Here is a 22,627-nt window from a genome sequence, read left to right on the forward strand (position 1 = left end):
AATATTATTGAGGGCATTCCATTAAATGGACACTCTCACTCCTTGACTTTAGAGGTGACTGATTCGCCTCCTAGTCGTTAGGATCGGTCACCACTGACTTGATATTATTGATGACCATCATGCATGTTTTGCATTATTTTCCCATAATTATTAAACTTAGCCTGTTTCATATTAAATGATTAAAGATCATGCTCATATCTAAATGTTTTAAGTTTTCATAAAACTTAGCCAACCTTACTTTTAAACCATATTGATGGGTTCACTCCTACTGGGTGAGCGAAGACGAAGCTCACCCTTACCTTAGATTCCTTGCAAGTTTTTGGACTTATTTCAGGGCTTAGGATACGTGAAGTTAGGAGTACATTCCTTATATTCCAAGACATTTATACTAGTATTTTGTCTATTATTTGTTATTGATGTTTGTACATTTAACCTCTTATTTTGAGGTTGTGATTTCATTTCTGTCACCATTCTTATTTATCTTGGGTTGCATTATTATTTTTAGTTATGGGCTGGTGACACCCACTTCTGTTTCGGTTGATTTGAAACCTTGTAATGCTCGCGTTTATCTTTATAAATATTCTTTTGTGTTGGAAATGTAAAGGTTTTTTTCATTGTAAACTTGTCAACTTGTTTCTTTTCGCGGAAAATTTAAGCAGCTTTTTAGTTATCGAGTGTTCAAGTCGAACCACATTCGTTTGTTCACTTGTTAACTTTCTATTTTAGTATTTCAATACGGTCATTTTCCCTTTCGGGAAGTGACACAACACACATGGTGTCTTGTTCTATCATATCGTAGCAGATCTAGAGACACCTCATGTGACTTGGTTCCGGAAGGCAAGAATGGAGGAGTTCAGGTGCGGTGCCAAAAGGTATGGCTTGGCAATAAGGCATCACTGATGGGTCGTTGGTGACTTGGAGGCAGGTTTCCACACCATTCCAATTCGGATCTACATGTTTGCAGGTCTCCTTCTTCTTCATGGTGTCGTTGGTGCTAGGCCTTTTCTCGTACGTTGTGCATCATTCGTGGCCCACGGCGGTGGGTGAGCGTGCGAGGTGCATCTACGACTGTTAGGTCTAGGAGCTGAGCCTTTTGTTGGGCTTTGTTTGGCTGTCTGGGTTGTATGGACCTTAGTCTAATTAATTTTAGTTTTATTGGTTTTCAACTTGTCTGTTATTGGGCCTTTACTATTATTCTATAATATTTGTTAGTATTTTGTTTAGTACATTGTCTATTGCTATGTTTGTATCAGTAATGAGCAAACTTAGTTTGATATGCGCTTATTACCAAATAATAGTTGGCATAAATGCCAATTTGCACCCCAAATTTGGCTGAAATTGTCAATTTGCACCCCGAACTTGCATTTGAGTCAATTTACCTCCTAAACTTGGTAAAAATTGCTGATTTACACCCCGAACTTGTATTTGAGTCAATTTACCTCCTAAATTTTGTAAAAATTGCCGATTTGCACCCAATCTGTTAAAATTAACTGTTTCTATCCAATTTTGCGTCACATGTCATGCATTTAAGGGGTAGTATTGTCATTATATATTTATATTTTTCTTAAAAAAAAATAAAAATATTCTTTAAAATGAGGATTATTTTGTTAATCAAATTATTTATTTACATCTATTTTTCTACCAACTTAACCCTACTTTGAATTATATATTCAATATACCCACCCATTCAAATATAGTGTGTTGTGTATAGATATATTTTTATATGTACACATTGTTGGAGGATGAACAAAACGAGAATAATAACGACGTAATAGAACAGAACGTAACCGTTTATTGATTGATAATGAGACCAATATATAGGCATTACATAACCACAATCCCGTAGGATTCGGAGTCCTAATCTATTACAGAGATTCAAATCTATCTCTAATAGAAAACCTAATAAGGCTAAGACACACACAATGGTAGAATAGTAATTCTCTCGAAACACACATTTATTTTTAATTTCAATGTATTTATTTATTTATATTTTTTCTAATATCTTTTAACATACCATATCACATTAAATAATAAATATATAAATCAATAACATGTTTCGAAAAAACAAACATTGTAGCAAGTGTTCCTCTTAAGTAATTTTATTAATTTATTTCATTATTCAATATGAATAAATATATAATGACAATACTACCCCTTAAATGCATGACATGTGACGCAAAATTGGATAGAAACCGTTAAATTTAACGGATGGGATGCAAATCGGCAATTTTTACCAACTTTAGGAGGTAAATTGACTTAAATACAAGTTCGGGATGTAAATCGGCAATTTTTACCAAGTTTAGGAGGTAAATTGACTCGAATGCAAGTTCGGGGTGCAAATTGACAATTTCAGCCAAGTTTGGGGTGCAAATCGGCATTTATGCCAATAATAGTTTCATGCTGCCTATTAATTTTGAGTTTAGGCTCATAACCTCTTGGCAAATACTTTGTAATAGCGGATGGATATGTAATGACTATTTAGTCCACAATTATCTATAAAGACCTATGGTTTTGTCGTAAAAAAAATGATCGCATGTCATTTTTATAAGCTGACTTTAACACCAACCAAGTACTTGGATATTGTCGATAAATGAAAACTCTATAATCTTTAGTTTATTTGCAAATGTTACTAGTAGTTTTTTTTTAAGATGTAGTTATTTTTTATAAGTTGAAGAAGTTAATATAATTTATTAAGAATTTGATTGCATATTCATATGAATTTGATTGCATGATTTACATATCTTTATTGGCTTGTATAATGGTAGTTAAAGTGACCTTGTTTTTTCTCATCCAAGTTCCAACTATTTGGCGAAAATAAAAAATCCAGTGCCAGGATTTGAACTGGAAGAAATCTGCATTTTCCATAGCACCGGATTTATTGTCCATTCATATTATTTAGTTGTATCTTTCATTGGGCTTTGAACTCAGCCCAAGGTACACGTTCCCACTTACACCCGACCCGAAAATCCATCCAGCTACAAAAGACAATTACGACTCGTCGTAGGCTAGTACTGTTTTATTTACAGAAAAGAGAGAAGACAAAGCGAAAGAGAGAAACTCTGAGACGATGGACTCGAGCGGAGCTTCACTGCCGTCGGGTCCCGATGGAACAAAGCGGCGCGTGAGCTACTTTTACGAGCCCACCGTCGGTGACTACTACTACGGCCAAGGCCACCCGATGAAGCCTCACCGCATCCGGATGGCCCACAACCTCATCGTCCACTACGGCCTCCACCGCCGCATGGAGATCAACCGCCCCTTCCCCGCCGCCCCCGCCGACATCAGAAAATTCCACTCCGACGACTACGTCGAGTTCCTCGCCTCCGTCTCCCCCGAAACCCTCTCCGACGCCGTCCACTCCCGCCACCTCAAGCGCTTCAATGTCGGCGAGGACTGCCCCGTCTTCGACGGCCTTTTCGGCTTCTGCCAGGCCTCCTCTGGAGGCTCTATCGGCGCCGCCGTCAAGCTTAACCGGATGGACTGTGATATCGCCATCAACTGGGCCGGCGGTCTTCACCACGCCAAGAAATCTGAGGCCTCAGGGTTTTGCTATGTCAACGACATTGTGCTTGGCATTCTTGAGCTGCTCAAGGTTCACAAGGTAATAATAGTCACATTCTCTAAACTCTAATTGTTTGTCAAAGGTTTAAGTGTTATTGTTTATCTAGTCTGTGTTGAGTGACTAGTCTATGATTTTGCTTTGGTCTTATTATAGAAAACTAATTATGCTTTTAGGTTTTCACTGTTCTAGCTGCATTTGGTGATTTGAGTTATGTGCAAGTAATGTGGAATTAGAAATCAGATGAAAGTGGGAATGAAATGATGTTTCTTGTCTAAGTATCTATTCTGTGCCGAATGAATATTAGGTTAGTGTTGCTGAGCTCTGCAATCTCCTAGTTGCTCTATGCCAGCTTCCCTTTAGTAAGTAGCAAGTGTTTTGCGGTCACTAATGTTTTGTTTTTTGGACAAGTGATCACTAATGTTGAATGTGATAAAGTTTTGAATGATTGATAAGTGATAATTACTGGTGAAAGCCATAAATTTCTATCCAGATGATACAGTATCATGTATGGTTCAGGTTTCGGCCTGTGTTATGTTCATCTGTTGTATGCAGATGTCATTGTTACATTGTTTGTTTATTGAACTGTTTATGGATCTGGTAATTCTTGCTGTACAGCGTGTTCTGTATGTTGACATTGACGTTCACCATGGAGATGGAGTTGAGGAGGCGTTTTACACTACCGACCGAGTAATGACGGTGTCCTTCCATAAGTTTGGGGATTTCTTTCCGGGAACTGGGCATATCAAGGATGTTGGTGCAGGGCCTGGGAAGAATTATGCCTTGAATGTGCCACTGAATGATGGCATGGATGATGAGAGTTTTCGTAGTTTGTTTAGGCCCCTCATCCAAAAGGTTATGGAAATGTATCAGCCAGATGCAGTTGTGCTTCAGTGTGGTGCGGATTCATTATCTGGTGATCGGTTGGGGTGCTTCAACTTATCTGTCAAGGGCCATGCTGATTGTCTCCGATACCTTCGGTCTTTCAATGTTCCTTTGATGGTTTTGGGCGGCGGAGGATATACAATCAGGAATGTTGCTCGTTGCTGGTGCTATGAGGTTTGTCTCATTTCCTTTTAGTTTGAGATACACCATAACATCTGTCTTATTTTAATTGTTTTAACAATCTAAGTATGTGATGAGGTGTTGATATGAGTGCACATCTGTTTGTAACAGACTGCTGTTGCTGTTGGGGTGGAGCCTGAGAATAAGTTGCCTTACAATGAATACTATGAGTATTTTGGCCCGGACTACACTCTGCATGTTGACACTTGCAACATGGAGAACCTCAACTCACCTAAAGAAATGGAGAACATAAGGTGAGTTTGATGCATTACTTATACCAGTTGTTGGTAATGACTGTTATACTCTATATAGCATGGATACGGCAAAAAATGAGTATGTCCGTATCGTATCCGTTTCAGATATGGGTACGGCCCGGATATGCTGCATATGCGTATTCTTGAATGAAAAAACGTATTCTGACCGTGTAGTGCAAAGTTGACCCAGCGGATACGCCTTGGGTATGGTTTTGGATACGTTTTTAGGTAAAATTGTCAATTTTGGCATTAAAATTATCATGTTTTGAAATTATTTTCTTCTATTTTGCTTGAATTTGTTAAGAATTCAATTCATGGACTTAAGTTCTTGTAAAATTGATGGGATTTTCTGTGTTCTAATTACTCTTTTTTAATCAAATTATGGAATTAAAAAAATATAAATTATATATTATTTAACAAAACGTATCCAAAATGTATCCTTGCAGCGTTTTTTTAGAAAGAACGTATCCACGTGTTATGCCGTACCTGTATCCGTGTCCCATCATAGGTTATACTGTTGTTCAGTTCAAATTTCCACTTTTATCTGGTGATTGCTGATGCAGCTTGTGAAAAGATAAGTAAATCTACATGGCAAATATACATTGATTTAGAAATGTTTGTGATGAAATTCTATGGTTCTGAACTTTAGAATATTCATTATATATAGCAAACTCAAAATAGCTCATCCTAAGTAATTAGAACTTCTGGAGGTAAATTGGATGATGTTTGTGCTAAATGATTCTTGAACTTTGATAATATTGATTTTGTTAATGTTCTGAATTGGGAACTTGAACTCTCTCAATGTTTGTTTCCCACTAATATCCCACTATAATAATCAATTGAAAAAGTGTTCAGCTAATCTCTCAACTTTTGGTTTTCTTTATCCCTTGCCTTCTTCACACTTACTTTGGCCACTAAGATATGTTTTTAATTCACCATGTCTTCTCTTTTAAAGCATGGTGTTCACACCTTTTTTTGTTGTTGTAGCAATTACATATATTTGCTGATTCCTTTTGTGAGATTTTTGCAACTTTTTAAACTACGAATAGTATATTTCAGCTTAGAAATATATTGAGACTGCTGGCCTGCTTATATTCAACTCATTGTGCGAGTTTTTCAATTGGTTATTATCTTCCCTCAGGAATACACTTTTTGAGCAACTCTCAAGGTTACCTCATGCACCGAGTGTCCCTTTCCAGACAACACCACCAACTACAGAAGTTCCAGAGGAGGTATGTATCTAGTGCGAAAATAATTGATGTTTTCCCGGTTTTATGTTGTCTTTGTTATAAACGTTACCACTGGTTTGAGTGGGGATGTAGGCAGAAGAGCGCATGGACCACAGACCAAAGCGTCGTATTTGGGATGGCGTGGACTATGATTCTGATCCTGATGATGATGATGAGAAGCCCTGGAAGTTCTCCAATCCTGCTCTAAGTACTGTGATGAGGTTAGCATCCCGTTTTTCATACATCTTGTTTTTGTTTGTCTTACCATTCAACTCCAGATTGTTGTGGGTTTTTGGAGATTCAGTTTGAGATATGGCCATCCATTAGAAACATAACTAGACTGCAGATCTTCAATGTTATTTCAGACTTGAGATGATGATATTTTCCTTGATAAAAATGAGATTCTAATTTCTTGTGTCCAATCAGCTGACCCCTCATCTAATACCTTGTTTTGTAATATTTAATACAGGCATGATCCTGATGAGATGGAAGAAGACGAAGATCATCCCCCCTGTTGCTAGCATTGGATTTTGTAGCTTCTCGTCGTATGCCCCTCAGCCCCTGTATCACGTAGAACAAGTCTCGCCCCATACCGTAAACGTTTGGTGAAGCCAAGAGCTCCATTCAAGTCGCATAGAAACTCTAGAAAGGCATCGTATAATGTTAGAAGTAGGCACAGTTTAATCGTCAGGAAAGTGGTGTCCTTGTTATACTGAGCCCTTCTCTTTGGTATCACTGTGTTATAACTTATAAAACCCATCTTACAGTACAGGTGAATGATATCAATACTCACATTGTGCGGAGTTAATTATTCCAAAGGTATTAATCTTCTAGTCATTGTGTATTTGTGTTGGAGCCACAATATATATATATACCACAATATATATATATATATATATATTTGCCTATTTTTTCTTTTAATTTATTGTAATTAGTGAAAGCGGCGCCCCGCCATTTTATCATTATCTTTGCCTCTCTCTGCAAAAGAAAGATACTAGTCCAGAGACTGATAAGCAGTAAGAAATGTCACTCTTGCAAAACCTCCTCCAAATTCGACCGTTGATTCACTCCCCAGTTCAAACCTCCCGCAACTCTTTCCAACCCACCACCCCAAACCTCCATTTCAATCCAAAACACCTCCAAAGCCAATCCATTTCCATCTATCAACACCCAAATGCCAGCAGACCAAAACCCAAGACGACGGCATCCCCGCCGAGGAGGTCAAAATCCTCGCCAAGTTCAAGCTAGGTAGTGCTCCCTCTTCAAGTTCTGTCCACTCCTCAAGAACATGAGAAGCAATGATGAGAACCTCAAGCTTGGGAAACCCACCAGTAGTGCAGAACTCTTTCCCTATTTGCTTTGCATCATAAGCCTGCCAGAGGGTTAGCCTTTTCAAGTTGGGTAGGACTTGAAGTACCAATAATGGGTTCTCAGACAAATGGGAGAAACCTAATCTCAAGTTTGTGAGCATTTCTAAGAAACCAAACCAAGCAGGTAGCTTTTCTAGGACGCCTTCAAGGCGAAGCTTTCGAAGAAATGGCGGAGGTGAGAATGACTCCAGGAGGACAAGCTTTCCCTTAGGGAATGCGCTTTTTGCTTCTAAAGACAAGGAAAGAAGGCCCTGCATCTTCATAATAGCGGCAAATAGCTCGACGGCATTCTCCTCATCCACGTCCATCACTCCTAATCTTCTGAGCCCTATCAGGTTACCTACTTCAGCTGCAGTGCCACCACCAGGGTGTATACCTGTCAAGGCCAAAAGATCTGTCAGACTTCCTATCCCTGCCGGTAGCTTCATCCCAGAAACCCCTTTGTTCTTGAACATTTTGAGGTGCCTCAATCTTAAAAGATTGAGTATCTCAGCTGAGAAGCCTGATAAATCCCCACACCATCTAATATCCAAAGTTTGCAGGGCTTCCAATCTACCTAGTCCCTCTGGAAGCTCATTTATATCTGTGCCTTTCAAGCCAAGATACGTGAGGTGTATGATCTCCCACTTCATCTGGTAACAATTTGACTTTAGTATCTTTTAGCTCAAGCACTCTTAAAGTGCTCATACCATCAAATTGTAGCCAACTACCATCATGTTGAGATAGATTTTGATTTCCTAGCAGGAACAAAGCGGTTAGTTGAAGATTGTTCATTTGGGATATCAGCCGTGTCATGTCGGAACAAATGAACACCCAAAGGCTGCAAATTTTCCTTCCTTCAGTTGATCAAGACAGAACTTTTGAAGACGACAGGGGACCCTCAATTGAGTCCCATCTCTCCGAGGGTGTTCAGCAGTTGCTGGTTGATCAGTTCGCATATATATTCTTTTGCTACATCCTCCATAATCCTCCCTGCTTTTTCTTGTATCAGTCCTTGAGCTACTAGTAACCGGATAAGTTTCCCTTTTGAAAGCTGGTAGCTCTCAGGGAAGATGGAACAGTACACTACACAACTTTGAAGGTGATACGGTAACTCACTGTAACGTAATTGTAATGGACAAGGTGAGGATGGAGAAGCTGATGTCTGACCTATTCCATCCTCATGGCCTTCCTTGCTTTCTTCCATCTCACCTTCACTGGTATTAGAACTTAAGAGTTCTACAATCTTTCCTTGCATGCACAGAAGACAGTGATACCAATATATATAGGTTTTTAAACCTTATGTGTGATTGGATATGTTAAAGGGAAGCTTACCGCTGAATTTGCACCTTGTTTTCTTAATTAATTTCCGGCATGTTGCAGTCATTTTCTGATGGCCGGCAGCCTGTTGTCTACTATGTCATAGCAAAATGTGATGGATACAACCACTGTTCTAAAAAGCGGCCGCCTAGGCGCTAAGAGATCGGTCACCGCCGCAATTTTTACCTTAGCGGCGTTTTGCGAATTAGGCGGTCAAAAATCAGTTGACTAAAAAAAACTAAATGTAATAACCCGAATTTTTAGAAACTAAATGTCGAGTATTTTCAAAGTGTTAAACTTGTGAAATTAATTCAAGACGACAATTGGAGGTTTGCGACATTTCGAAACGAAAACGGAAACGTTCTCAGATCGTTTAATTAGAAAACGTAACGTTACCGCAACGTATAGATAGACTTTTATTCCGTCGCTCGGTTGTGAAAACTTCCTTCACGAAAGTCGTAGAGCTCATCGATACGAATTCGTGGACACGTCATGCGTTCGAATCGGACGTCGGACGCGAAAGTTATTAATGTCGGAAGTTCGTTTCCGATTTTGGAAATAGTATAAAAGGAAGGAGAGGAGATTAAAAATCAGAAAATCAGATTTTTCTAAAAATCAGCTCGGGTACTGTTTACCCGAGCTCGGGCACTGTTCACCCGACCCAAAAACATTCTCCGACCGATTTCTCCACCATCCGACGTCGCATCGTGTCGTGCCACCTATCAAACTGACGGGCTCGACGAGCTCCATCTTTTGGGCTACGCCTTGCACTCCGGCGACAACCACACACGGTGTAGCAACCGCCGGAAGTTACTGTTGTGGCGGCGCCACCTCCTCCGGCCACCATGGCTCGAGATTCTTGGGGGGTTTTGCTTGTCTCAGTCCCAACAACATTCCCATAAAAGGAATCGAGCCAAATCGAAGTGTAAGTACCCGAATCAAAATTTCAATTTCTAGGGTATGTGAATAATGCCGATTTCATGTTCTTCGTTGTTTGGACTATTTAGACTCGGATTTAGACCTTGGTGTCAACTAGGAAGTTGTTAGAAATGTTGTTTAGGTTGTGGTGGTGAAATTTGGTGATGATTGGTGGCGGTCGGTGAACAGTAACGCCGAATGAATAGTAAATGTGAATAGTAACTCCACATGAATAGTGATATGTAACAGTAACTGTAAATAGTGATTTGTAACAGTAACTGTGACCGGTGTCATGGTAAAATAGTAACTTTGAACAGTGTTTTAGTAAAACAGTAACTGTGAACAGTGTTTTAGTAAAAACAGTGATTAGTAAACATGAACAATGTTCGTGACCAATGTTTTATGAACAACATTTAGCTGTGCTGAACTCGTCACCTGATATTTTAAGTATCATTTTCTAAACATTTATCGTGCTATTAGGTGACTGACGAAACGAGTGAGGAAATTACTTTCAGGGTCGTGGAAGTTGCACGCAGGAAAGAAGGTGAGTAAAATCTCACATATTTATGAATATACCCTTGCGGAGATTCAAGATATTTCAAGAGTTTTTAATATTGAATTACCACATGTATACGATATAGTGAATTATATATATATTGTATAAATGGTAATAAGTACATATATATATAGTTTGCTATATTATATACTGTTATAAATTCATTGGGATTTGTCATTTCGATGACGAGAATTAAATATTGAGCATGTGATTTAATTTGTACAATATGAGGTGTGATTATTGTACGTGGTTTTAACATGGTGTTTGTTAAAACGTTTTGTCTTCGGACGAGTTTTGTTTTCGAATGAGTTTTGTCTTCGGACGAGTTTTTGTCTTCGGACGAGTTTTTGTCTTCGGACGTGTTTATGAAATATGACATGTATATGATATAATGGATTATATATATATATTGTATAAATGGTAAATATGTACATATATATATAATTTGCTATATAATATACTGTTATGATTTTATCGTGATTTATGTCATTTCGATGACGAGATTTATATATCGAGCATGTGATTTTGATTTGTACAATATGATGTGAGATTATTGTACGTGATTTTAACATTGAGATTGTTAAAATGTTGATTTGTCTTCGGACATGATTTTTGGTACAATATGATGTGAGATTATTGTACGTGATTTTAACATTGAGATTGTTAAAATGTTGATTTGTCTTCGGACGTGATTTGGTACAATATGATGTGAGATTATTGTACGTGTTTGGCAAGTCGGAACCTAGCCTTTGGCCGGGCGAAAGTTACGATACAGTTAGAGCTCTAGTCTGTCTGCCTTAGTACTGCATGTGAGGTAACGGGTGGTTATCTGCTCATGGGTACTTAGATTGTTTTGGATGTTGGGTAGCGGGTGGCTATCCAACGTCGGCGGTGTATTACGAGAGGGGTAACAGATGTGTACCAGCGTTCTTGGTACCCGTAATATAAATGCATTTGGGTAACCAGAAGGGTTACTTAATTTCTCATGAGCGTTTTATTTCATATTTCTTTGGGACAACCAGATGGGCCGTCCATTGACTCATGAGTGCATTTATATTTGTTTGATTTGTGGATTTTCGTATATATATTAATATGCGAGTTATATTTTCATTTTACTCATACGAGCTGTAAAGCTTACCGGGTTTGTGTTTACAATCCCGGTGCACCAATTCGATGGTGTAGTGGATAACTCCGCAGGTGTGGATTAGCGGGAATTGACGTACCGCTCAGTGGACTTGAAGTTATTTATCTCCAGCTGATGTGAGGATTTTGTGTGACTATCTTGTGAGTTTGTTGTGAGGATTACGCAATTCCATTATTATAATATTGAATTATAATTTGGGTTGTAATAATCGGTTTGATTGAGTTGTATTTTGAACTCAGAGATGATCCGCTGTGGCATTTTAAATGATTTCGATTCGTTGAGATTGTTTGGTGTTTAACGATTTTGAAATTTTGAGTTTTTATATTCGAAATTTCGGGGTCGTTACACTAAAATAACTTGATATTTAGTATTGCATTTTTTTATAATTTATCTTTTGTTCTAATATTTTTGTATGGACTTTGTACTTAATTTATTTTGAATTTAGATTATTTTTAAAATTAATATTGAGAATTATAATAAAAATAAATTAAATACATGTATAAAAAATAAATAAATATTTAATAATTCGAAACCGACTAGGCGCTAGGAGGTGACTGTCTAACTGTACACCGCCTATCACTTTTTTGAACTTTGGATACAACAAAGGATATCAAAAATTAGTTTATTGATGAAGAGTCCAACAATGCTACTTGATGTAACTGTAGTTATGTCTACCAGTTTATGGATACTACATGATTGTAACAGATGTACGGAGTATTCTGATGGTTTTCTTGCTTGCAGATATAAACCTCCACATCTTCTTAGACATAAACCGTCCCCTTGTCTTCAACCTCTAATTTTTTCCCCATTCTCTTAAATTTTTCCCTCAAGCACATGAGGTTGTTGCCAAAAAAGTGATTGAGCCCTGCCTCTTAATGGAACACAAGCCTAGCTAGCAAGTGGTTGTGTTAAAGCCTTGAAGCCCACAAGTAATATTGGGACTTGGGAGGAAGAAAGGATTTAATTTTTTTTGGAAATTAAATGAAGTCAAAATTCGATAAAAAAATGAAGTCAAATTATAATAGTATTTATCATCCTAATTACATGTTTTCTTTTTAAAACGTTTGGATTGTTGGTGCTTCAAGGATAATAATTTTCTGCTAATTAACAGAAAATGCGAAAAAAAAAGGGGGGACATGAATCTCTTAAGCTTATGAAATGAACAACTTTTGATGTTAATATATAATCCAGCAGGAAATATTTTGTAAGAATCAAATATCTTGATAAGATGGAGTCAAGTACATTGTTCCTGGATTAAATCCAGCATAGATTATGGAGTTTGATCAAACCAAGAGCATGCCTCTTTAGACTCAAAGGCTACGACAGCTAAATGATGTGCCACTGCATCACTGGTTGTTGGAGCATGACAAATTTGTACATTAGAAAGTGTGATTTCTGTTATGAACCTCAAAGATCCTGCTTGCAAACACACTATGAACTTGCACAATTTCTGCTTGGAGTGAGGACAACAGGTCATTCCCATTGCCTAGCAGAAGTAGCGAAACTGCAGAAGCGGACCTAAGGTCTAAACTTTATCCGCAGTTTTTAGGTAAGTGAATAAAATACCCCATAAAATATTTTTGGGTCAGCTTTCTCTCTCTAAATTTACCTGGCTTTTCTGTTTTTTTTTCAACGTGATTTCTCAAAATTTACCGGGCTGTAACTGGATTAGCTCTCATGTAGGTCCACCACTAAGCGAAATGAGTTGTCTTGATGAAAGAAGTGAAATAAACATGAATTTTACTTCGTATACGTAAACACAAGAAATGGTTGAATTTCTTGTCCTAATACTACCGCAAACCAAACTAGAAACAGAGAAAATTTAGTCAATTTTATAAATTAATCATACTATTCGCCCTTGTTTCTGACCTGCTAAAGTGCTAAACTGTTTATAGTCACAGAGATGATAATAATTAGAAATTTAGAATCTTGTCGATCATAAAAAACGGATTGTAGGCACCGAGTAGACACCGTTTAATATTTTACTGATATGGAGGCAATCTTAGCCTTTCATTTATAAAAAACAAATAGTATGGATTCTCAGCCATCAGATGTTTTTTTTAAGAATCCATTAGTTTCTTTGTTATTCAACGTTAGTTGACTGAGAAACCTCAAACTTTAAGTTTTTCAACCTCAACCTTTCAGAAAAACCCGAGCTCTCTCTCTCTCTCTCCTTGTAAATCGATGAACCCAGAAATTAGGGTTTTAAAAATTGGAGGAAATCGGAAAAGTTTGAGTATTTTTGGGTTTGGATCAAGAATGGAGCATGGGGATTTAGGAATTGAAGAAAGGAAGAGAATCCAAAACTGGAAGAGAAAAATTGCGATCAAAATTGGAGGAAGGAATAATCTTTTCGCTTGGGTTTAGTAAGGGAGAGGAAAATGGTGGCTTAAAGATGTTTGGCGGGAGAATTGGCAAAGATAGGAATTGTGAGGACACGAGTATAAGTTTGGTTGTAATGATTGCAGTGGTTGGCGGCCCGGCGTTTATCTGATCCGTAATCAGTTTTCGCCGGAGTCAAGGGATCTGGGTTCATATTCGGAGGTTGTTCGGGTCCGGGTGTTTTTTTTATCTTCTTCGTTTGGACTGATTGTGAATAAACAGAGACTAACGATGGCTCACGTGGGTCAAGCCAACTGTTAGAACAAGATGCTCTCTAGAACCGTCTCCCCCTTTCCCCTTTCTTCTACCCTCAGACCCTTGATTCTCCTTCTCTTTGGCTCCTAAACCTTGATCGCCCCCCAGATTCGTCTCCCTCATCCCTTGACCTGCTCATCCATATCAATTTTGCTTTCTCTCCTTCTCTACTTCCCGTCACCCCATTTTCGTTGCTCTCTCTGGAACCAAAAGAACTATCACTGAACAGCTACTGTATTTGGCGATTTGATTTTGTAATGGACTCTGGTATTTCCGTGGAGGATTTGTATTTGTTTGGGGTCATGTGTCACGGTCTTCTCCGATCGCTGCCGATTCTGATTTTTCCCTTCTTTGATTTAAACTTCTTTCTGTTGGCGGTGTGGATTTTAATAGTTTACTTGAACTCTGTTAGTTTCCATCACAGTCCAAGGAAACGCGGACGTGATGATGATTCTGATGCTTTTATGACCCCTGCAACTGACCCTCCTTCTTTTGAAGATGTTTTATGAAGTGTGTAACCTGGAACTGTAGAGGCTGCATTAAGGATGGCTTCCTTAGTTCAGCCCTTTTTTTGCAGCAGCTTCTTAATCTGGATGTTTTTTGTATTTTGGACTCTAAGCTTAGTTCAGATGCTGCCAAATCTCTAGTTTCTAATTTACCGTTTTCTAGTTTTGATTGTATTTCTTCAAATGGCCAATCTGGCGGTTTAATCTTATGTTGGAATGGGAACAATGTTAATATTAATGTTATTTCTCGTCATGATCGTTTCTTTCACTGTCAAATTACTGATCTCCGGACTAACTCTTCTTCTTTTGTTACCTTTGTTTATATGTATCCTCTGAAATCCAATCAAGCTATGCTTTGGTCTGAACTGAAAATGTTGAAACCTATTTCTGATGATCCTTGGCTTCTTATGGGTGATTTTAATTGTATTCTTCATTTATGATTCTATTTATGTAATTCCTAAATGACTGTAATCTGATTTCTCTCCCTGCTTCTGGAAATGAATTTACTTGGTGTAATAATCAAGACCCCCCTCATAGAATTTATGAAAGACTTGATACAGCTCTTGCCAATTCTGCCAATCTAAACTTATTTCCTGACTTAACTGTAACTAATTTTACCCATATTTCACTCAGATCATGCTCATGTCTTATTTACTACTGATTCAATCCATAATCATTCTAAGTTTAACAAATCCTTTAAATTTGAAGCTACGTGGCTTGGTCATTAGAATTTTTCTTCTGTTCTAAATATTGCTGCTTCTAATACTTACTTAGGCTGTCCTTTTCAAAAGTTTAATTCTTATTTACCCATATTTCACTTAGGTCTTATTTACTGCTGATTAGGCAATAAATGCCACGTGTCGGGTTTCAATAAGGGAACAGGTAAGGGAATAGAGAAATGGGGATATAAGATTTCATCCCCTTTTATTTCTTGCTTTCAATTCCTTGCTTCTAAATGGAATAAGTCCACGTTTGGAAAAAAAATTATTAGAAAGAAAGACTTGATGAATCAACTGGCCAGTACTCAATTGAATTATGCCAATTCTCTGAATTCTGAATACCTTTCTCAGAACATGCTATTCAAAAAGACTTGGACATAATTGCTAGAGATGAAGAAATTTTCTGGATTCAACGCGCTGGATCAAACTGGATCAATTTTGGAGATCGTAATTCCAAACACTTCCAGACTCAAGCTCTCATCCGGAAAAATCGTAAGAAAATTTCTTTTATTAAAGATGATACTGGTCTTATTATTACTGAATACTGACCCTTCTAAAATTCTAGACTGCTTCCGTTCTAGTTTTCAAAAAAGATTCACCCCTAGTACAATTCCCAGCAGTAGAACCATTTCTGATTTTACAAAAATTATTCCCTCTGTTATTTCTGAGGATACCAATAGATCTCTTATTGCTCCAATCTCTGATCTTGAAATTCAAGATGCCATTTTTCAGATTGGAGCTCTTAAAGCCCCAGGACCAGATGGTATTCATGCTAAGTTCTATCATACTTTTTGGAATGAGGTTAAGCATCTCATTATTCCTTTTGTTAAAGATTTCTTTCTCTCTAATGGCTCTATTTCACAAATTAACAAAACAAATGTTTTTTTAATCCCCAAAACTGATTCTCCTGAAACAGTAGCTCATTTTTAGACCTATTAGTTTTTGCAATGTTAGTTACAAAATAATCTCTAAAATTATAGTTAATAGACTAAAACCCCTTTTGCCGTTTTGTATTTCTGATACTCAAGGAGCTTTTGCGCCTGGTAGATCTATTTTTGATAACATTCTAATAGCTCATGAATTTTTTTCTTTATTTCCTCAGAAACGCAGAAAGACTCAATACATGGCTCTGAAAATTGATCTTGAGGAGAAAGCCTACGATTTTATGAATTGGAACTATGTTCAGAATTGTTTGTTAGCTTTTGGTTTTCATCCCAATTGGATGAATCTAATAGTTAACTGTATCTCCTCAGTTTCTTTCTCTATTCTTGTCAAGGGTAAGCCTACTGAGCATTTTACTCCTCTTCGTGGCCTCTGACAGGAAGATCCTCTCTCTCCCTACTTGTTTATTCTTTGTCTTGAACCCTTAGTTAAACACCTTAATAAGGCTGCTTACAATTCTTTTTCTCAAATAGGCATTTTACCTTCTCCTAGGAGTACTAGGATCTCCAATTTATTCTTTGCTGATGACTGTCTCCTTTTTTCCAAAGCAACCTCGCTAGCTGCTAAAAAACTGAATACTATTCTCAATAACTTTTCCCTTGCTTCTGGCCAGCAAATAAAATTTTCTAAATCAACTGCCTATTTTTCTGCTAATGTTCCTAATTGCTCTAGGAATATACTTGGTCAAATTTTGAATATTCCTCATAAAGCTTGTATTGGCCGCTATTTAGGAATTAATAACATTATTCTCTGGAAAGATCCCTTAAATGCAAAAGACATTGTTCTAAAGACTCAGAAAAAGCTTGCTGGTTGGAAAGCAAATTGTCTGTCTAGAGCTGGCAGTTTGATTCTCCTTAAGTAATATTTTTGGTATGCCTAATCATCTTTTTTCTTGCTTTAAATGTCCTCCCTCTCTTACGAAACAGCTAGATGCTTGTGCTAGAAATTTTTTCTGGGGTTCTCCTAATTCCCATCCTGTTGCTTGGTCTGCTGTTTGTTCTTCTAAATCGAAAGGTGGTCTGGGTATAAGACCTTTTAATCACTTTAACTCTGCTACTCTTGGTTGGAAGGATTTGACTGATCCTAATAATCTCTGGGTGAAAATTGTTGAGGCTAAATATTTATCTAAAGATTCTTTTTTTGAAGCAAAAAAAATCTACCAAAAGTTCTGCTGCTTGGAAAGGTATTCTGGACAACCGGGAACTGATTAAAGCTGGAATGCGTTGGATTGTAAGTAATGGGAAGAACATAAATTTCTGGCTTTTTAACTGGTGTTTTCCTTTTCCTCTTTTGAATCTAGTTCCTGAATACCTGTGTAATAACCCCAATTTTTCAAAACGATATTTGATTTGAAGTAAATTCTATAAAGTTTTGAAATTCATTTAAATCGAATTTGATTTGTTTGCAAACGTTACGAAACGGAAACGGAAGCGTTCCGAGAACGTTTAATAAGAAAACGTTACGTTTCCGAACGAATTTATCGACTTTTATTCCGTCGCTCGGTTTCAAAAAACTTCCTTCACGAAAGTTGTAGAGCTCGTCGATACGAGTTCGTGGATATGTGACGCGTTCGAAACGGACATCGTACGTAAAAGTTATTCACGTCGGAAGTTAGTTTCCGATTTGGAAACTAGTATAAAAAGGAATTTTTCTTACTAGGGTTTCCATAACAGGAAACCCCTCAGTTTCTCTCCGTCTCCCTCTCACTTTCTCTCTCTCTCACCCGACCCTCTCTTCCTCCCTCCCTGCCGAATCGCTCCCTCCCCGATCACCACCCTCGGACCTTCGTGGCTTGCACCGCCACTCTCTACGGCCTTGCGAGCTCCCCCGCAAACGACCCCGAGTCCTCCGCACCGTGCCTCGCCGCCACGAGCTTCGACCAGAACCAAGCTCGGAGCTTACCGCCGCTCCTCGCATCGTCACCGACGAAGATAGGGCACGAGGACTAGCTCGCTGTCGCCGCTTCTCCTACTCCACCTGCGTCCAAGCAAGGCGCGGATCGAAGCACCATCACGCCCTCGGCTCGATTCGACTCCGCCGTGCTCACGAGCCTCTCCGGTGGTCCACACGGCATCGCTGCACCCCCACAAGGTAAGGGTTCGATTGATAGATCGATTGATGTGCTTGATTGTTGAATCGGAGATTGTTTTGGGAGAAATCGAAGGAGGAGGAGATTTAGGGTTACCGCCGCCTAGAGGCGGCGCGTGGGAGCGAGTAGGGTAGCGTAGGAGGGATCTGAAGTTGTAGGAAGGAAGAGGAGAAGGAGGAGAAGGGATTGGACCCGGCGGTGGCGTGATACGCGCCGTTGGGGGTGTCGGCGCGTGGGCCCCACGCGCGGCCGGCCGGAGGTGGCGCGTGTGCCACACGCGCCGCCGTGTGAGGCGGTGGGAACAGTTTTAACAGAAGGGCATTTTGGTAATTTACTGTGTACGGTAAATGTGAATTTAATTTTTATTTACTACGGTAAATGTAAATATAAATTACTTTCAGTAAATGTAAAAAGTAATTTTGTGAAAGGGTAATTTAGTAAATTTTAATTACTGAATTTGTATTTACATTTAAATCGTACGTATACGTACAGAAATACGTATTAATATTTATACGAACAGAAATACGTATTAATATTTATACGTACAGAAATACGTATATAATATTTATACGTACAGAAATACGTATTAATATTTATACGTACATGAATACGTAGTAATATTTATACGTACAGAAATACGTAGTAATATTTATACGTACAGAAAAACGTATTAATTGCATATTTGTACAGTATCCGGGAATAGTAATAGTGAATAGTACCACTGAACAGTAACTTCGTAAAACCGAAAATTGCTGAACAGTAACCGATTATTACTGTTTCGGCATTTAAAGGTTACGAAACGATTCTAAATTCTTTTCTTATCTTTTCAAGGTGATCGTTAAACCGAGGAAAGGAATTATCATCGGAATTGTGGAATTACGCTCGAGTCGTTAAGGTGAGTAAAATCTCACTGAATTACGAATCTACCCTCGTGGTGATTCAACATTTTTGTAAGTGTGTTTATCAAATGAATTACAACATGTATATAATTTAGTGGACTACATATATACAGTATAATGGTAATAAGTACATATATATATATAGTTCATTAAATTACGTACTGTTATTAATTCATTTAAAAATAGTCATCTCGATGACAGAAGTTTGTGAATTGAGCATGTGTGGTGAAATATGACATGTATAAGATATAGTGGACTATATATATATTGTATAAATGGTAATTAAGTACGAATATATATAGTTTGCTATATAATATACTGTTATGATTTTATTGTGATTCTATTGAGCATGTGATTTGAATTGTACAATATGATGTGAGATTATTGTACGTGATTTTTAACATTGAGATTGTTAAAATGTGAATTGTCTTCGGACCTGATTTTTGGTACAATATGATGTGAGATTATTGTACGTGTTTGGCAAGTCGAAACCTAGCCTTTGGCCGGGCGAAAGTTACGATACAGTTAGAGCTCTAGTCTGTCTGCCATAGTACTGCATGTGAGGTAACGGGTGGTTATCTGCTCATGGGTACTCAGTTTATTTTGGATGTTGGGTAGCGGGTGGCTATCCAATATCAGCGGTGTATTACGAGAGGGGTAACAGATGTGTACCAGCGTTCTTGGTACCCGTATTATAAATGCATTGGGTAACCAGAAGGGTTACTTAATTTTCTCATGAGCGTTTCTTTTCATATTTCTTTGGAACAACCAGATGGGCTGTCCATTGACTCATGAGGGCATTTATATTTGTTGTTTTGTGATCTTTCGTATATTTTGATATGCGAATTATATTTTGATTTTACTCATACGAGCTATAAGCTTACCGGGTTTGTGTTTACAATCCCGGTGCACCAATTCGATGGTGTAGGGGATAATTCCGCAGGTGCAGATTAGTGGAGGTTGAGTGACGACTACAGAGGCTCGAAGTCGTTCGGATCCTACTTGTGGTGAGATTTTAGCATGGATTCGTGTGTGAGGATTTGTGTAATTTCATTTGTGAGATTTGTGAGTGATTTGTGAGGATTATTACATTTCCATTTTGTGTATGGATTATAATTTGGGTTGTAATAATTGGTTGTCTGAGTTGTATTGAGAACTCAGAATTGATCCGCTGTTACACTTTAATGATTTCGATTTATTTGAGATTATTTTGTGTTTAACGACTTTAGAATTTCAAGTTTTTAAGCTCGAAATTTTGGGGTCGTTACAACCTGAGATCTCAACTGAATCTTAATCAGTCAAGTCCCTGACTTTATTCTGAATGGCCAGTGGCATCTGAACAATGTTATGCAATTCCTTGATGCTGATACGATAAACCATATTTTAGCAGTCCCTATTCCTTTTTCTTCTACTACTGATCATTTTGTTTGGGGTCATTCTAGTAATGGTCATTTCTCTATTAAGTCAGCTGCTAATCTCATTCATTCTAATTTAGTCTCTCATTCTGCCACTCCAACCATTATGAAAATGTGGAAAACTCCAGTCCCTCCAAAAGTCAAGCTCCTTGCCTGGTAATTGTTGAGAGGTCGTCTTTTGACGAGATATCAAATTTTTACAAATGCCTCTATTGACAGATCTTGTTCTCTTTGTCATTTTAGTAAAGGAAAACACTGCAAGCAATATTAATACCAATGACATCCATTCTGTTAATAATTGGTTAAAGTCTATTACAATTTACAAACAATCCCTCCTCTTTTTCTAAAAGTCTTATCATTCTCTACCACATTTGGAAAGCTAGGAATTTTAAAGTTTTTAGAGATATTGACCCAGTGGTTACTAAAACGGTTTTTTCTGCAGCTTACATGTTTAGATCTTACTATAGTATCCAAAATTCTGATTCAATTTCAGGAATGGCTTCAAATAATCTAATTGTTTGGCAAAAGTCCTCTGCTGATCATATCCAACTGAACTTTGATGGTTCTGTATCCCTGATGGCCTAGCTGATGGTCTACCTGCTGCTGGTTTTATCCTTCGTAATTCAAGTGGTGCTCGTCTTCTTGCTTCTTCAAAATCTCATGGAAGATCTACTATAATTGTGGCTGAAGCAGCAGCTCTTCGTGCGGGTCTCTTAGCAGCCTTACTTCATGGTCACTTACAAATTTCAGTCGAAGGAGATTCCAAAATCCTCATTGACTCCATCAACAACTCTTGTGCAACTCCCTGGAAGATTCATTCTCTAGTTTCATATATCAAGTGGCTTGCTTCTCAATTTAACCAAATCTTCTTCAAACATATTTGGCGTGAGGCTAATTTTGCTGCAGATGCAGTTGTAGATCCAGGACATTCTCTACGCCTCGCTAGCTGGAGCTCTAATTTTCCGAATGATATTACAGAGGCAATCTCATTTGATATGTCTGGTGTAGGTTGTAAATTTGTAATAGGGGCTTTAAGCTCTAATGTTTGTTTTTCTTCTTTTTACTATCGAAAAAAAACGATGGCTCACGTGCCTCTGCTAGTGTCTGCACTCCGCTGGAGCACATAATACACTCTCGTCGGTCATATCATGAAGGAAGAACCGACATTCTCGATCAGCAAATTGTTTAGTCTTTGCTTTAAGGGCTCTATAACCCTCTTCTTAAAAAATTTAAAAAAAGAGCTCTATATATAACCCATGTGGATCCCTGAGATTTAACTTGATCGGTCTCCCTTCGAAGGCATTGATGATGAGGGCATGTTAACTTAACAGAGGGAGGGCCCTTGAGATTCTTAAAGCCTCACTCGAATAATTGAAATATGGCCTTATATGAAACTTGTGTTTTATTTGCATAATCTTTTTGGGTGACTCCTACCTATATATATGTTAAGTCAAACCTAGGTTTGGTGCAAGCGACTAAAACGGTCGCCTAAATTAACCTTTCGGCCAACTTGGAAGTGCATCAAAATGTTTTGAGCAATACCTAGTCACGGCTTACTAGTGCCGGATCCAAGGTTTAAAACTTAGGTGAGCGGAAAAAAATTTAGGTAAGTGAGTCACTAGCTCACTGGGTCTGCTCTTTTTAGTTACCGGGCTTTTTTTTTTCAATGTAGGCTTTTTGAAACCTACCGGGCTGGAGCTGGGCTTGCTTCTATGTAAATCCGCCACTGCGGCTTACAATCACAGTAAGTACACGAAAGGTGCATTTTGAAGGATATATCGATCGGTGGTCTGAAACGATCGCCTTCCCTTGCAACCGGTGCATGCTGGAGGATATCGATAGGTGTCCAAGATGGTCGCCTTGCTTTGTGTCATTGGCCGACTTTTGTAGAGCACAAGCAGACCGTGCGGCACTTACTCTATCTTCGTCATCATGTCCTCCCCCCTCGGGAGCTCTTGTTTTTTCTAGGGCCGTAACTCGGTCCTTCAGCTTTTCAAGTTCCTTCTTAGGCTCTGCTCCTCCCCTG

General features: G+C 38.3%; 2 protein-coding genes and 1 pseudogene across 4 annotated transcripts; 2 read left to right on the forward strand and 1 right to left on the reverse strand.

The window, feature by feature from the left end:
- Positions 1–3,047: 3,047 nt before the first annotated feature.
- LOC126793438 (histone deacetylase 6) lies at positions 3,048–6,944 on the forward strand. The gene is made up of 6 exons (XM_050519959.1): positions 3,048–3,601; positions 4,178–4,618; positions 4,736–4,878; positions 6,020–6,110; positions 6,201–6,328; positions 6,577–6,944. The coding sequence occupies exons 1-6, from the start codon at positions 3,068–3,070 to the stop codon at positions 6,626–6,628; spliced, it is 1,389 nt and encodes a 462-aa protein (XP_050375916.1). The 5' UTR covers positions 3,048–3,067; the 3' UTR covers positions 6,629–6,944.
- Positions 6,945–7,230: 286 nt separating this feature from the next.
- Positions 7,231–8,714, reverse strand: LOC126795373 (disease resistance protein RPM1-like; annotated as a pseudogene).
- Positions 8,715–15,515: 6,801 nt separating this feature from the next.
- Positions 15,516–17,213, forward strand: LOC126794934 (uncharacterized). Of its 3 annotated transcripts, none has more exons than XR_007672194.1 (3): positions 15,516–15,748; positions 15,975–16,057; positions 16,359–17,213. XR_007672194.1 is itself a non-coding variant. In XM_050521731.1 (3 exons), exons 1-3 carry the CDS (start codon positions 15,647–15,649, stop codon positions 16,572–16,574), a joined length of 387 nt encoding a protein of 128 aa, XP_050377688.1. In that variant the 5' UTR covers positions 15,516–15,646; the 3' UTR covers positions 16,575–17,213. The 3 variants fall into 3 exon arrangements, 1 of the variants encoding a protein (XP_050377688.1); XM_050521731.1 differs by having other exon boundaries at positions 15,989–16,057; XR_007672193.1 differs by lacking the exon at positions 15,975–16,057.
- Positions 17,214–22,627: the final 5,414 nt, after the last annotated feature.

Source organism: Argentina anserina, chromosome 5 (assembly GCF_933775445.1).
Source record: "Argentina anserina chromosome 5, drPotAnse1.1, whole genome shotgun sequence".
NCBI lineage: Eukaryota > Viridiplantae > Streptophyta > Magnoliopsida > Rosales > Rosaceae > Argentina > Argentina anserina.

Bases quoted from the DNA above. Each gene is read 5' to 3' on its own strand.
- LOC126793438 (XM_050519959.1), top strand. From the start codon at position 3,068: ATGGACTCGAGCGGAGCTTCACTGCCGTCGGGTCCCGATGGAACAAAG. The intron at 3,602-4,177 runs GTAATAATAGTC...CTTGCTGTACAG, and splicing joins AGCTGCTCAAGGTTCACAAG to CGTGTTCTGTATGTTGACAT. The intron at 4,619-4,735 runs GTTTGTCTCATT...TGTTTGTAACAG, and splicing joins CTCGTTGCTGGTGCTATGAG to ACTGCTGTTGCTGTTGGGGT.
- LOC126794934 (XM_050521731.1), top strand. From the start codon at position 15,647: ATGAAGAAATTTTCTGGATTCAACGCGCTGGATCAAACTGGATCAATT. The intron at 15,749-15,988 runs GTAAGAAAATTT...GCCATTTTTCAG, and splicing joins AGCTCTCATCCGGAAAAATC to ATTGGAGCTCTTAAAGCCCC. The intron at 16,058-16,358 runs GTTAAGCATCTC...TTATTTCCTCAG, and splicing joins ATCATACTTTTTGGAATGAG to AAACGCAGAAAGACTCAATA.